The sequence below is a fragment of the Entelurus aequoreus genome, linkage group LG14 (genome assembly GCF_033978785.1).
Source record: "Entelurus aequoreus isolate RoL-2023_Sb linkage group LG14, RoL_Eaeq_v1.1, whole genome shotgun sequence".
In the NCBI taxonomy this organism is placed as follows: Eukaryota; Metazoa; Chordata; class Actinopteri; order Syngnathiformes; family Syngnathidae; genus Entelurus; species Entelurus aequoreus.
In genome coordinates, this window is record NC_084744.1 from 42,395,234 (window position 1) to 42,412,749 (window position 17,516).

The 17,516-nt window shown below is 34.0% G+C and overlaps 3 protein-coding genes across 4 annotated transcripts in view; 2 read left to right on the forward strand and 1 right to left on the reverse strand.

Moving 5' to 3' along the window:
- lnpa (limb and neural patterns a) overlaps window positions 1-17,516 on the reverse strand; it is a 176,751-nt gene that overhangs the window by 85,640 nt on the left and 73,595 nt on the right. The gene's annotated exons all lie outside the window — the stretch shown is intronic.
- Window positions 1,244-3,758, forward strand: hoxd12a (homeobox D12a). Its single transcript, XM_062070683.1, has 2 exons — window positions 1,244-1,805; window positions 3,517-3,758. Exons 1-2 carry the CDS (start codon window positions 1,244-1,246, stop codon window positions 3,756-3,758), a joined length of 804 nt encoding a protein of 267 aa, XP_061926667.1.
- On the forward strand, window positions 11,807-17,149 carry hoxd11a (homeobox D11a). Its single transcript, XM_062070684.1, has 2 exons — window positions 11,807-12,636; window positions 16,914-17,149. Exons 1-2 carry the CDS (start codon window positions 12,078-12,080, stop codon window positions 17,147-17,149), a joined length of 795 nt encoding a protein of 264 aa, XP_061926668.1. The 5' UTR covers window positions 11,807-12,077.

Genomic DNA, 17,516 nt, shown 5'->3' on the forward strand with positions numbered 1-17,516 from the left:
TTTACTTCAAGTTATTACAGTATGTCTCTATATACATATCTATTTATTTGTTTTAATACATTTTGGCCAAAAGGGGCGCATTTCAATTTGTTACACACACTTGTTATTTCATATGTTGACCAGAGGGGGAGCAGTTCTAATTTTTACACACACTTGTTATTTTATATGTTGACCAGAGGGGGAACACTCCAAAGTCGTAAAAAACACTTGTTATTTCATATGTTGACCAGAGGGAGAGCACTTCAAATTTTTACACACACTTGTTATTTCATTAGTTGACCAGAGGGGAGCACTTCAAATTTTTACACACACATGTTATTTCATATGTTGACCGGAGGGGGAGCACTTCTAATTTTTACACACACTTGTTATTACATATGTTGACCAGAGGGGGAACACTCCAAATTTGTAAAACACACTTGTTATTTCATATGTTGACCAGAGGGGGAGCACTTGTAATTTTTACACACACCTGTTATTACATATGTTGACCAGAGGGGGAGCACTTCTAATTTTTACACACACCTGTTATTACATATGTTGACCAGAGGGATAGCACTTGTAATTTTTTTACACACACTTGTTATTTCATATGTTGACCAGAGGGGGCGCACTTCTAATTTTTTACACACACTTGTTATTTCATATGCTGACCAGAGGGGGAACACTTCTAATTTTTACACACATTTGTTATTTCATATGTCGACCAGAGGGGGAGCACTTCAATTTCTTACACACACTAGTTATTACATATGTTGACCAGTGGGGGAGCACTTCGCATTTTTACACACACTTGTTATTACATATGTTGACCCGAGGGGGAGCACTTCACATTTTTACACACACTTGTTATTTCATATGTTGACCTGAGGGTGCAAATGAGACATTCTCTATTAGATGCAATGTTATTGGGACCATGATTTATGTCATCACTTGTTCACACCTCCTCATAGGGAAGAAACTTTTCCTTCTCCATGTCTCAAGAAGGGTGGCAATACTAGAACACACACACACACACACACACACACACACACACACACACACACACACACACACACACACACACACACACACACGTCGGGCAGCATGGAGTTTGGTTCTGCTCTATTTGGAGCCTGAGGGTGGGGCGGCGGCGCACGCTTTGCATATCACGTGACCGCCGGTTGACAAATCCCCAATTAGCTAGCCGTTATTCTTCGGGAGTTGCTAAAAAGCCTCGCAAGAAGCGTGTGCGCGCAGCTCCATGGCAATGTGCGAACGGAACCCTCTGAATCCGGGCTATGTTGGACCTCTGTTGAATTTGGCCCCTGGCCCCGAGTCGCTCTACTTGTCCAACTTGCGCGGCAATGGTGCGCACATGCCCGCGCTGCACCACCACCACCACCACCACCACATCCCCTACAACCGGAGGGCAGAGCTGTGCGCGCTCCCGTGGCCCGCCTCGAATCCGTGCACGTCCGGCCCGGTCGCTCCGCCGCCACAGAGCCGCGCCTTCGGAGCTTTCTGCCCGCCGTTCCGCTCCAGCTCGACCGCGCCTGTAAGCGACGACAACAACCACCACCACCCGGCCAAGGCTGCCCAGGAGGAGCCTCCGCGTCCTCCGCCGCCCCCTCGGTGTCTGCCGGGCCCCGACCACAAGGCGCCGCCGTCGGCGGGACCTCACCAGGTCTACGCCGGGGAGCTGCAGGGCCACCAGCGCGGGTATTTGGACGCGCAGGGCCAGCTGGAGCAGGAATGTGCGGGTCGGCTCGACGCGAACAAGCCCGCGTCCGCGCTCAGCTGCACCAGGTCCACTTTTCTTGAAGGTCTAGTACACTTTTATTACCTAATAATCTAATTAGGAGGTCAGTCTTTTATTATTGTGGCGTATAAACAATGGGTCACGTGGTGCGTGTTGGACCTTCAAGTCCAATTGGGCCAAGAAACGTGTCCTTGGATTTATAATAAACTTGTATTTTTGTTTCATGAAGGCAGAAAAATATGTCCTATATGACATAAAATAATGAAAATGCGCAATATGGTACACATTTGCTGAATTATTTTTAACATTTTACTCAATTAATGGCTTACAGTATATATATATATATATATATATATATATATATATATATATATATATATATATATATATATATATATATATATATATATATATATATATATATATATATATATATATATATATATATATAGGCCAAAAGTTTGGACAAACCTTCTCATTTCAATGCGGTTTGTATATATATATATATATATATATATATATATATATATATATATATATATATATATATATATATATATATATATATATATATATATATATTTTATTTTTTATATATATAGTCAAGGTTTCTGTGGTTTATCCGTTATACAGTGCTCAATACCGGAGTAGAGCCGACATACGTTAGGTCAGAAAAAAACACAAGAGGCTATATCATCCCTACAAGCCTGCTTCGCAGGTTTCCCCGCTCGTCAGGGGATTTTATGAATATAAAATAAAATAATTAAGCGGAAGAAAATGGATGGATGGATGGATAAAATAAAATAAAAATAAAACCTCCGAAACAGGCTTGTAGGGATGATATAGCCTCTTGTGTTTTCCTGACCTAACGTGTGTATATATATATATATATATATATATATATATATATATATATATATATATATATATATATATATATATATATATATATATATATATATATATATATATATATATATATATATATATATATATATATTACATACTGTATGTATGTATATGTATATGTATCTGTTTTTGCATATGTGTGATTCTGGCAAAAGAGCAAAAATAAATGTCAGAGAATGATAGTTGTTGGGAGGCTATATTATATGATATATAATATTTATATATATATATATATATATATATATATATATATATATATATATATATATATATATATATATATATATATATATATATATATACAGTATATATATATATATATATATATATATATATATATATATATATATATATATATATATATATATATATATATATACAGTATATATAAAAGCATATTTCAGTGAAACACAATAGCACACAATTGTATTTCAATGTTAAAGGTGTTTGAAATGTTTATATTTAAATAGTAATACTTGAATATTTGATTTGCGTTTTACTTCACTGTGTGTTATTTTAGCACGGTGTGTTAGAGTATATTATTTTTTGAAATATATAATTATTTATGTAGAAGCCCAGTTTGGGACAAATTTTGGGAACTGGCATTTAGCTATGTACTATTAAATTGTTTCGGAACTATATTGAAGTGTATCGTCCCTGTTGAAATGACATGCTATTCCATTCTCATCACAATTAAATATAACAAATGTGTTTTAAAAAATACAACCTTGTAGTATGAGGCAAACATGTTTTTATTTAAATATTAGTTTGTGCAGTATTTGTAATTAATCAATTGTGTATTTAACTTATCTTTTTTTTTACACTTGATCTAATGTATTATTTCCCGCCACGCGTGCGCCATGCAGGTGGCACCTGGTGCTCGTCCCACCTGGTGAGGAGCAGGAAAAAGAGGAAGCCTTACTCCAAGCCTCAGCTGGCTGAACTTGAGAGCGAGTTCCTGCTCAATGAGTTCATCAACAGGCAGAAGCGCAAAGAACTTTCCGAGAGACTGGACCTGAGTGACCAGCAGGTGAAGATCTGGTTCCAGAACCGCAGGATGAAGAAGAAACGACTCATGATGCGAGAACAAACCTTTGGCCTGTATTGAGGAGTCAATAGGGCGACATGTACCTCATGTTTTTTGGACCACCATTTATTTATAAAAAATATGTGTGAAATACTTCATCTCCATGACGTCATCCACGCCAAGCAAACATGGACACAAGCCAAGTGTGCAATGGAACATTTCAGCCTCCAAAATGATTATTTAGTGTATTCCTGTTGTTGTTTTCCCCCTCTCTATTGTTATGTGTCTTAAGCTCAAGTTCATGTTTATATTATATATATATATATATATGTATATATAACACATATGCATGCATGTATATTCTCATTCCAATGCTTTTGAATTGTAATTAAATGGCTTCTTTTTTTTAACACGACATGTTCTCGTCTTTGTGCAGGTTTAACATGACATTTTTTGCTGAAATGTGGCATATTTTTGCCAACATTATCCCTCAAATACTATAGAAATCATGCAGGAAAGGCAACTTAAAATGCAAAAAAAGGGGGAGCTAACTTTGGTATCTCTCCCACAAAATTGCATTATTTTCAAACCATATATAAATATCATTAGCACGCACATATTTTCTCGTTTTAAAGCTTCATTATAGAGAGTAAATGCATTTTTTTTGCTGAAATGTCACGTATTTTTGCCAACATTATCCATCAAATACTATAGAAATCATGCAGGAAAGGCAACTTAAAATGCAAAAAAAAAAAAAAAGAGGGAGCTATAGACTTTAGTAAATAAATAGTTATTGCTTTTATAATGGACATATTTTGGATTTGGAAGTGACAAAAGTAAATGTTAATTAATTTACTTTGGTATCTCTCCCACAAAATGGCATTATTTTCAAACCATATATAAACATCATTAGCACGCACATATTTTATCGTTTAAAAGTTTCATTATAGAGAGTAAATGCATTTTTTTTGCTGAAATGTCACGTATTTTTGCCAACATTATCCATCAAGTACTATAGAAATCATGCAGGAAAGGCAACTTAAAATGCAAAAAAAGAAGGAGCTATAGACTATAGTAAATAAATAGTTATTGCTTTTATAATAGAAATATTTTGGATCTGGAAGTGACTAAAGTGAATGTTAATTATTATTGTTTGGTATATCTTCCACACAGTTGCATTATTTTAAAACCATATATACATATCATTAGCACGCAATTTTTTTCCCTTTGATTTCACACAAAAAAGTGAATTGCAAAAGTTACCAGAAATGTTAGTTCTTTTCCCCCTGCATGCACGCACATATTTTCTCGTTTTAAAGCTTCATTATAGAGAGTAAATGCATTATTTTTTCAACACGGCATGTTCTCGTGTTTGTGCATGTTAAAAATGAAATTTTTCCTGAAATGTGGCGTATTTTTGCCAACATTATCCATCAAATACTATAGAAATCATGCAGGAAAGGCAACTTAAAATGCAAATAAAAGAGGCAGCTATAGACTTTAGTAAATATATAGTTATTGCTGATATAATAGAAATATTTTGGATTTGGAAGTGACAAAAGTGAATGTTTATTATTATTGTTTGGTATCTCTTCCACACAGTTGCATTCTTTTAAAACCATATATACATATCATTAGCACGCAATATTTTTCCTTTGATTTCACACAGAAACAAACGTTGAAAAAGTTAATTGCAAAAGTTACTGGAAATGTTTGTGCATTTCCCCCCTGCATGCACGCATATATTTTCTCGTTTTAAACTTTATTATAGAGAGTAAATGCTCTCTTTTTCTACACCAAATGTTCTCACATACAACATTTAACATACAACCTTTGCTAAAATGTGGATTCTTTTTTGCCAACGTTATAGAACGTATAATCACATAAACACTGTAGTAGAAATCATGCACGAAATAAAACTTAAAATGCAAAAAAGAGGGAAGACTTTTCTATTTCTGATATAATGTACATTTTTTGGATTAGGATGTAACAAAAGTGAATGTTAATTAATATTGTTTGGTATATATTCCACACAGTTGCATACTTTTAAAACCATATATAAATAACACTAACACGCAATATTGTTCCTTTTATTTCACACAAAAACAGACCCCCTCAAAAAACGTTGAAAAAGTTAATTGCAAAAGTTACTGGAAATGTTCATTCCTTTCCCCTGCATGCACGCACATATTTTCTCGTTTTAAACTTTATTATAGAGAGTAAATACGTTCTTTTTCAACACGAAATGTTCTCACATTTAACATACAACCTTTGCTAAAATGTGGATTATTTTTTTACATAAACACTAGTAGAAATCATGCAGGAAATGAAACTTAAATGCAAAAAAGTTAGTTTTGTTTGCCTTATGTCAACATTTGTTAATAAACTGTTGCATTGGCAGTTATTATTTACATAAATTCAATATTTTGGATTTGGAAGTGACAAAATTGAATGCTATGAAATATTTTTGGAACTTGTTGCATCACAAAGTTATATATATATATATATATATATATATATATATATATATATATATATATATATATATATATATATATATATATATATATATATATATATATATATATATATATATATATATATATATATATATATATATATCCTTACATGCATTATTTTATGACTCTTTTTTACTATTTACAAGGAATGTTTTTTATTGTTGGTTTTTAACTATTTTTTTTGTCTCCTGCTTGTCCATTCTTCATTCTGTAGCACTTTGAGATTGCAGAAATAAGTGTGCTATAAATACAATTACATTATTATTATTATTGCTATTTCACACAAAAGAAAAGCAGACAAAGGGGTAAAAATATTAATTAAAACATGTTAAGTTACTGCATTTTATTTGACCGTTAATTCATATTGTTGTTGTTGTTTTGGTATATAAACTGTAGAACACACACACACGATGTTTTGAAGCTACACACTGCATGCACCCAAGCACTCCCCATTTCTTAAATTAAAACAGAAAAAATGTGTTATTGTGCAATAAAACGACTCAAAAGGATTCAAACCTCGCTGTGAATTATCTTTTTTTTCTTTTTTTTCTGGAAACGTGCAGTCGTTTGCACGAAAGCAACAAAACAAAACTGGTGCTTTTGGCTAGTTTGTACATTTCCAATATAAATCATTTGAACTGCAATATAGAAAGTATTCATTTTAAAGACAAAAAAAGATCCAAAATGAGCCCCTATGAGTTCTGTTATTATATATTATATACGTGGGTGTGTGGGTGTGTGTGCGTGTGTTTATCTGTGTTGTTGCAGCTGCACTGTGACGTGCATTTGTCATGAAAAAACGCAATTTGGAGGGCAAAAATACAACTTTGTTTACTTTTTCATAGAAAGTTGCTCCAAAAAAAGCACATCATTATCAAACATATATCGGGTGACTATAATAATTATTACACATTTGGATGCATTTAAGCACAATTATATATATATACATATATATGTATATATATATATATATATATATATATATATATATATATATATATATATATATATGCTGCAATGTTTCATAGTGTGTTCATCTGAGCGTGCAGGCATCCTTTTTTCTTTTACTGCTGCAGATATTTGGAGCTGCAAAGTCGAGAGCTTCCTCTGTGCGACGTTTCCGCCCCCATTTTGTGACTTTATTGCTTTATTGCGGCAAAACCCAGCCAGACAGCGTCATTTAGCTGAGGGCCCTAAAGACAGTGGGGGTGCCAAAACAAAGTTAAGGTCAAGTTAGTGGACTGTGCATTGCTGCTTCCCACGCATTCAGCACACATATTGGTACACGATGCATTTTTAGTCAAATAAGCTGCACTGGCAAAAACAGAAATGATCCTTATAGGACTAATATGGGACTAATATAGCCTCCCAACAACCAGCATTCTCTGACATTTGTCAGAATCACACATATGCAAAAAACAGAAGACTGATACATATACATACATAGAGTGTATATATATATATATATATATATATATATATATATATATATATATATATATATATATATATATATATATATATATATATATATATATATATATATATATATATATATATATACACATAGAGTGTATATATATATATATATATATATATATATATATATATATATATATATATATATATATATATATATATATATATATATATATATATATATATATATATATATATATACAGTATATATTAGGGGTGTGGGAAAAAATTCAATTCGCATGGTGTGCGATTCAGAATTGATTCTCATTTTTAAAAATTCGATTTAAAAAAATATATATATATATTTAAAAAATAAAAAATAAATAAAATATTTTTTAAAAATTAATCAATCCAACAAAACAATACACAGCAATACCATAACAATGCAATCCAATTCCAAAACCAAACCCGACCCAGCAACCCTCAGAACTGCAATAAACAGAGCAATTGAGAGGAGACACAAACACGACACAGAACAAACCAAAAGTAGTGAAACAAAAATGAATATTATCAACAACAGTATCAATATTAGTTACAATTTCAACATAGCAGTGATTAAAAATCCCTCATTGTTATTATCATTGGACATTTATACAAATAAAAAATTAAGAACAATAGTGTCACAGTGGCTTACACTTGCATCGCATCTCATAAGCTTGACAACACACTGTGTCCAATATTTTCACAAAGAAAAAAGAAGTCATATTTTTGGTTCATTTGATAGTTAAAACAAAATTACATTATTGCAATCAGTTGATAAAACATTGTCCTTTACAATTATAAAAGCTTTTTACAAAAATCTACTACTCTGCTTACATGTCAACAGACTGGGGTAGATCCTGCTGAAATCCTATGTATTGAATGAATAGAGAATCTTTTTGAATCGAGAATCGTGTTGAATTGAAAAAAAAATCGATTTTGAATCGAATCGTGACCCCAAGAATCGATATTGAATCAAATCGTGGGACACCCAAAGATTCACAGCCAAATATATATATGTATATATATATATATATATATATATATATATATATATATATATATATATATATATATATATATATATATATATATATATATATATATATATATATATATAAAACTCTCTCTCTCTCTCTCTCTCTCTCTCTCTCTCTCTCTCTCTCTCTCTCTCTCTCTATATATATATATATATATATATATATATATATATATATATATATATATATATATATATACAGTATATATACAGTACATATATATATATATATATATATATATATCTATACGTCAAGTCAGGAAAAAACACGAGAGGCTATATCATCCCTACAAGCCTGTTTTGCAAATTTTATAAATATAAAATAAAATAAAATAAAACCTCCGAATCAGGCTTGTATATATATATATATATATATATATATATATATATATATATATATATATATATATATATATATATATATATATATATATATATATATATATACAGTATATATACAGTACATATATATATATATATATATATATATATATATATATATATATATATATATATATATATATATATATATATATATACAGTATATATACAGTACATATATATATATATATATATATATATATATATATATATATATATACGTCAAGTCAGGAAAAAACACGAGAGGCTATATCATCCCTACAAGCCTGTTTTGCAAATTTTATAAATATAAAATAAAATAAAATAAAACCTGTGAATCAGGCTTGTATATATATATATATATATATATATATATATATATATATATATATATATATATATATACGTTAAGTCAGGAAAAAACACGAGAGGCTATATCATCCCTACAAGCCTGTTTTGCAGATTTTATAAATATAAAATAAAATAAAATAAAACCTGCGAATCAGGCTTGTATATATATATATATATATATATATATATATATATATATATATATATATATATATATATATATATATATATATATATATATATATATATATATATATATATATATATGCGTTAGGTGAGAAAAAAACACAAGAGGCTATATCATCCCTACAAGCCTGTTTCGCAGATTTTATAAATATAAAATAAAATCAAATAAAACCTGCGAATCAGGCTTGTAGGAATGATATAGCCTCTTGTGTTTTGTGTGTGTATATATATATATATATACAAGCATATTTCAGTGATAAACAATAGAAAACAACTGTATTTTAATGTTAAAAGGTGTTTGAAATGTTTACATTTTAGAAAGTAATACTTGATTATTTGTGTGGTATTTTACTTCACTGTGTGTTGTTTTAGCACATTTGGTTGATTGTGTATTATTTGTTCAAATATGCAATTATTTATGTAGAAGCCCAGCTTGGGACAAAAGTTGGGAACTAGCATTTAGCTATGAACTATTAAAAATACAACATTGTGGTATGAGGCAAACATGTTTTTTTTAAATATTAGTTTTTGCAGTATTTGTAACTTATCCACTATTGTGTATTTGTATTTTAAACACATTATCCAATTTCTTTTTCTTTTTCTTTTAAATTGACTGTTTTGTTTTCTTTTAAAACCCAACACTTTTTTTTTGTTTTTATTGCCTTGTTAAATGAAACCGAAAACTATGTATGTCTACTGCAGTCAAAAATAACAATGGTCACAAATATAAATGCATTTTTTTTAAGCAGAGACAAGTAACAATTGTGAAAACATTTTAGCTAAAAAAAATATGAAAGAAAGCAACAAATATACAACAATTTGTATAAAATCGAGATCTCTTTTTTTTTCCTTTTTTTTTTTTTTACAAGACTATAGAATATATACGAGGAGCTGTTATAGGTTTACAATATTGTTCTACATTGCATAAAAAGCACTGATTGACAAGTGCAGACTAACAAAGTGCTGCAAAAATAGAGAATGGGGAGAAGAAGAAAAAACTTTCCAAGAAGAACATTTAATAGAATGCAATGAATTCAGATAGAAGGTAAAGGTGCTCCATTTATTTTGTGTGTGTGTGTGGGTGTGTTGTGTTGGAGACAAAGTGTGGTGCAGTGAAGGGTGAACACAGAGCTGATGTTCCCCCCAATAACAATAAAGGCCGTCGACTTCAGGCCAGCCACATTGCGTGTGACCTCCAAGAAGACACCCACACCCACACATATAAACAAAAAACCCAATTGTTTTGGGTAAATGTCTTCAATTTCCACACTAAATATTGTGCATAAACACACTTCTAATTGTCTGCATGACCTACAAAGTGGAATCCATAATCTGCAAACTGTTGATTTTAATTTGACAATTAATATGAAGTGCAGACTAGTGTGTGTGTGTGTGTGGGTGTGTGTGTGCGTGTGCGTGTGATAAAGTCAGCTATCCGTCACAATTAAGGAGAGAACAAATGTGTTCTTCCTCTCTATCTGCAATCTTTAATTATCATGAGTGTTGCGCTTTAATTGCGCGTAAAGGACACTCGTGTTTTTGTTAAAAAAAAAAAATGCACATTTTACTTTGAATCCTTGATATGATTGCTCACGTGGGGTGTGGGGGGTGTGGGGGGTGTGGGGGAGGCCATCATTGCGGTTATGCAAGCGCGTGTTTTATTGTGCACGGCAAAGACAATAAAGAATGCGGGAATTACAAGCCATCATGCGTTTGTTTATGCGCCTTTAACTGCGCCAAGCGTCACCGTGCGCACATTGGGGTTGACGCAATGAGGCTTCAAACGTGTAATCACACGAGAGTCTTGTATGCGTGGATGTGTGTGTGTGTGGGTGTGTGTGTGTGTGTGTGTGTGTGGCGGGATGGTTTTCAACACGGACGTGCACGCGTGGGCCCTTTTTTTCTCCCTTCATTAATAAGTCAGGAAGGTCAACGTCAATGCTTCCACGTCTGGGTTGTTGGAGCTGCGGGTGGGTGTAGGGGGTGGGTGGGTGCAAAAAAAAAAACCGGATTGCCCTCCACGAATGATGGCCGCTGTCACGACGTGTCACTTCGTGGATGATTCCTTTTGAAATATCCCAGAGTCTTCCTCTTCCATGCCCCTGGCTTCTCTTTTTCCTCCATCCGTGATGGCGCAGACGCGCGCTAAGAGGAGTTCCCAGCATCCACGGAGCCAATGGAGGCTCTCACATGAGTTCCTCAGGACCTTTTTTTTTTTTTTTTTTTTTTTTTTTTTTTTAATGACTGATATTGATGTATGGTAATTTCCTGCTTGAGGAAAAAGGGTGGGGTGGGTGTGTGGGGTGATCACATGACACGATTACCTCAAGAATCGATCAAGATGTATAGCGAGCCGGCGTGCGCCTTTTCCTCCCCTTTACGCGCGTCTTCCGTGCGCCAGATGGCCAAAGTTTAACACCGAAGGAGCTTCTCCTCCTCCGCCTCCTCCTCCTCCTCCTCCTTCCAAGGAGGAACCCGGGAGCAGACATGACGGACTACGACGAGCGCGCGTCCAACATGTACCTGCCGAGCTGCACTTACTACGTCTCCACGCCCGACTTCACGTCCGTCTCCTCCTTTTTGCCGCAGAGCGCCTCCTGCCAGGTGAACTTCCCCTACTCGGCCAACCTCGGCCACCACCAGCCGGTGCGGGAGGTCTCCTTCAGGGACTACGGACTGGAGCACCCCAGCAAATGGCACTACCGGAACAACTACGCGTCCTACTACTCCTCCGAGGAGATCATGCACCGGGACTTGATCCAGTCCTCCTTCAAAAACGAGCCGCTGTACGGCGGACCCCACGCCGGCGCCGGCTCGCCGTGCAGCCTCTTCGCCGGGGCCGGGCGCAACGGCGTCCTGCCGCAGGGCTTCGACCAGTTCTTCGACGCGGACAAAGGCGCGCCGGAGCAGCCCCGGCAGAAGGGCGACGACCCCGGCAAAGTGGAGCAGGACGCCGGGGACGCGGCGGCGGCGGCGGCGGCGGCTACGGTAGCCAGCGTGGACGAGGACTCGTCCTCCAACTGTGGCGACAAGAGCAGCCAGCAGAGTGGGTTGTATTATTATTACACACTCCTTTATTAGTCGTGAACAATGGCGCGTCCTTCGCCGTGGCCGCGCACGCTCCTTTATAAGCATGCAAAGGGCGGTTTATATCCCAATAAGATGTTCTTTTACGGCTGTAAAGCTATTTACAATGGCGGGGCCTACTTTGCTCACATGGCATTCCCCCAAAAAAAGAGGCTAAATTCAATACTTGCAAGGGTTTTTTTGGTTGTTGTTTTTTTAACAAGTGCAAGCAATTTTCATGCATGGAGAAAAATACCAAATAAGTGGAATTTAGGAAGAAATTGAGGAAAGTGCCAGACAAAAGAGGCAGTTAAATGCATTTTTACTAGGTTACTATTAGGGTCACCCGCAGCTGGTTTACTGGTTGTGTCCAAATAAGTGGAAATAGGCACTTTTTGGTTTAAAAAAAACTTTATTTGAATGCACATGTTCTTGTTAAATAAGTGACCTTCCTATACAGTGATGGAGCTCTGCATGCAGAACTGCTTTATTTAAGCAAAAAAATAATAAAACAATTTAAATGCATAGTCCCATGCTGAATCTGCACTGTTGTACTATATTATTATTATAATGCAGATGTATTTAACCAATACATGGATAAAGAAGTATATACAAGTTTATGCATGACCTTTACTCATACATGCATCTTTTCTACTATATTAAGAGTAATGCAGACTTGTTTAAGTAAATAATAATACAAAAAAGAGGCAGTTAAATGAATTTTTACTAGGTTACTATTAGGGTCACCAGCAGCTGGTTTACTGGTTGTGTCCAAATAAGTAGAAATAGGCACTTTTTGGTTTAAAAAAAACTTTATTTGAATGCACATGTTCTTGTTAAATAAGTGACCTTCCTATACAGTGATGGAGCTCTGCATGCAGAACTGCTATATTTAAGCAAAAAAAATAATAATAATAATTTAAATGCATAGTCCCATGCTGAATCTGCACTGTTGTACTATATTATTATTATAATGCAGACGTATTTAACCAATACATGGATAAAGAAGTATATACAAGTTTATGCATGACCTTTACTCATACATGCATCTTTTCTACTATATTAAGAGTAATGCAGACTTGTTTAAGTAAATAATAATACAAAAAAGAGGCAGTTAAATGAATTTTTACTAGGTTACTATTAGGGTCACCAGCAGCTGGTTTACGGGTTGTGTCCAAATAAGTAGAAATAGGCACTTTTTGGTTAATAAAAACCCCGTAAAGCTTGTCCTTGTTAAATAAGTGACCTTCTGCAGTCGCATGCAGAATCTTCTATGTAGTGATGGAGCTCTGCATGCAGAACAGCTTTATTTAAGTAAAAAAAAAAAAAAAAAAAAAAATGCACAGTCCCATGCTGAATCTGCACTGTTGTACTATATTATTATAATGCAGATTTATTCAAGCAATACATAGATAAAGAAGTATATGCATTTTATGTTTGGTATTTATGCATGACCTTTACTGATACATGCATCCAGTGCTATGCAGAATCTGCACTTTTCTACTATATTAAGAGTAATGCAGACTTGTTTAAGTAAAATAACAATAATGGTAAGTAGGGGTTTATTTAAAATGCACATGTTGTCCATGTTGGGTGTTAAAGCACACATAACATAAGTGACCTTTACTGACACATGCATTTAGTACTACATGCACAATCTGCACTATATTGAGATGGAGTACTGCTTTATTTAAAAAACAAAACAAAAACAAAAACATAGTCCCATGCTGAATCTGCATGCACTTTTCTACTATAGTAAGAGTAATGCAGATTTATTCAAGCAATAAATAGATAAAGGAGTATATGCATTTTATGTTTGGTGTTTATGCACATACATAAAGTAAGTGACCATTACTGAGAAATGCATTTAGTGCTGTGCAGAATCTCCACGTTTCTACTATATTAAGAGTATTGCAGATTTATTTAAGTAAAAATAATAACAATGATAAGTATGAATGTATTTAAATGCAAATGTTGTCCAATGCACACATGAAACAAGTGACCTTTACTGATAAATTAATTCAGTACTACATGCACAATCTGCACTACATTGAGATGGAGTACTGCTTTATTTACAAAAAAATACAAATACAAAAGCGTAGTCTCATACTGAATCTGCATGCACTACTATCTTAAGAGTAAGGCAGATTTATTTAAGCAAAAATAATAAATGAATACATTAAATGCCCATTTTGTCCATGTTTGGTGCACACATTGAAAAGTGATACTGATAAATGCATTTTTTTGTGTGCAAAATCTGCACTTATTGAGATGGAGTATTGCATTAAATAAATAGGTGTTGTTTTTTTTATAGTGATTGCACATATTGGCAATGTTTATAAAATAAAATGAGCAACCTTCACTGATAATCTGACATTATTGAGGAGGAAAATAATTGCATTTAGTGCTATTCCTATAGGAAGTCTGCACTTTTCTACTATGTTATTGAATTACTGCATCCAGAACAGCTTTATTTACCCCTCACCTAAATGAATAGGAGTTTTTTTTTCTGTGATTGCACATATTGGCAATGTTTGTAAAATAAAATTAGTAACTTTTACTGATAATCTGACATTATTGAGGAGGAAAATACATGCATTTTGTACTATTCTTATAGGAAGTCTGTACTTTTTTACTATGTTATTGAAATACTAGCTTTATTTAACCCTCACCTAAATGAATAGGAGTTTTTTATTTATTTAGTGATTGCACATATTGGCAATGTTTCTAAAATAAAATGAGCAACCTTTACTGATAATCTGACATTATTGAGGAGGAAAATAATTGCATTTAGTGCTATTCCTATAGGAAGTCTGCACTTTTCTAATATGTTATTGAATTACTGCATCCAATACAGCTTTATTTACCCCTCACCTAAATGAAAAGTTTTTTTTTTAGTGATTGCACATATTGGCAATGTTTATAAAATAAAATGAGCAACCTTTACTGATAATCTGATATTATTGAGGAGGAAAATAATTGCATTTAGTGCTATTCCTATATGAAGTCTGCACTTTTCTACTATGTTATCGAATTACTGCATCCAGAACAGCTTTATTTAACCCTCACCTAAATGAATAGGAGGTTTTTTTAGTGATTGCACATATTGGCAATGTTAATAAAATAAAATTAGTAACCTTTACTGATAATTTGACATTATTGAGGAGGGGAATAAATGCATTTAGTACTATTCTTATAGGAAGTCTGCACTTTTCTGCTATGTTATTGAATTACTGCACCCAGAACAGCTTTATTTAACCCTCACCTAAATAAATAGGAGGTTTTTTTTGTGATTGCACATATTGGCAATGTTAATAAAATATAATTAATAACCTTTACTGATAATTCGACATTATTGTGGAGGGAAATAACTGCATTTAGTGCTATTCCTATAGGAAGTCTGCACTTTTCTGCTATGTTATTGAATTACTGCATCCAGAACAGCTTTATTTACCCCTCACCTAAACAAATAGGTGTTTTAGGGAAAATGTTAACAAAAATAGCAAAGTTGTATGAATGCACATTTTGTTCATGTTAAAATGCACACGTAAAAGTAAGTGTGCTTTACTTTCTTTACATAAATAAGGTATTTTTGTTGGTTAAAATTGCAAAAAAACAACTTAATTTAAATAACACTGAGCAAAAATAAGTGACGTTTAGTGACATCATTGAGGGGAGCAATAAATGCAATTTTTAGTACTGCATTCAGTGTCGTGGCGTTATTTAAGTGGCCTTTTGGTGGACTGCAAAGAGCGTCACGAAATAAGTGCATTTCAATGCATTCGTGGATTTATTTGAACTTCCTGCAAGTCACGTGACGTGTGCATGATTACACAAAAAGGGGGGATGAGAGCATTTCCCTGCAGATCAACACAGTCAACAGGAAGTTGGCCTGCCTGTTTATTTGGGTCAACTCTAGTTGCATCACGTGGCGTGGAATGTTTGTGGAGTTTCCTGCACTTATTTCATTTTTTTTTCCCAAGCTTGAAGTTTGTTTGAATTTGGATTCCTACAATATATTTAAAAAATTTAAAAAAAATGTGTCTTTTGTAAAAAAAAATTGAGGATTTTTCTCCACATCAAAAATGTTTTATGCAAAAATAGTTGGTACAAATAATGCTGTGCACATTAATACATTATTATTTATACCACTTGCAGCTTAGGTGCCTTAATTGTGTATTTTGGTGCATTCCCTCTACATATTACACCAACGTCTCCAATTTGTGTGCGTGTGTGTGTGTGTGTGTGTGCATGCAGCCTCGTCCAGCAAGTCAAGAAAGAAGAGGTGTCCATACTCCAAGTACCAGATCCGAGAACTTGAACGAGAGTTTTTCTTCAACGTCTACATCAACAAAGAGAAACGTCTACAGCTTTCCAGGATGCTCAACCTGTCAGACCGCCAGGTGAAGATTTGGTTCCAGAACAGAAGAATGAAGGAGAAGAAGCTCAACCGTGACCGCCTACAGTATTTTACTGGCAATCCTCTATTCTGATACACACACACACACACACACACACACACACACACACACACACACACACACACACACACACACACACACACACACACACACACACACACACACACGCACACGCACACACCAAAGACTGGTCCCTATATGTGAGTCACCATGTATTTAAAACCCATACAAAAAAAAAAAAAAATAGTAATGCATTTATTTATTGATTTCTCGTACTTCCTCCCACTCTTATCAGGAACAATGATTATAGTCGACATTATTTATTCGTGTGCTTTAAAAAAGATGCATGCCACGTTGGTGTGAAATGAACTAACATGTTAAAAAAAACAAAAACATTTTGGACACTTTCTTCCAGCTTTGCCTCAGGAGAAATGTGACC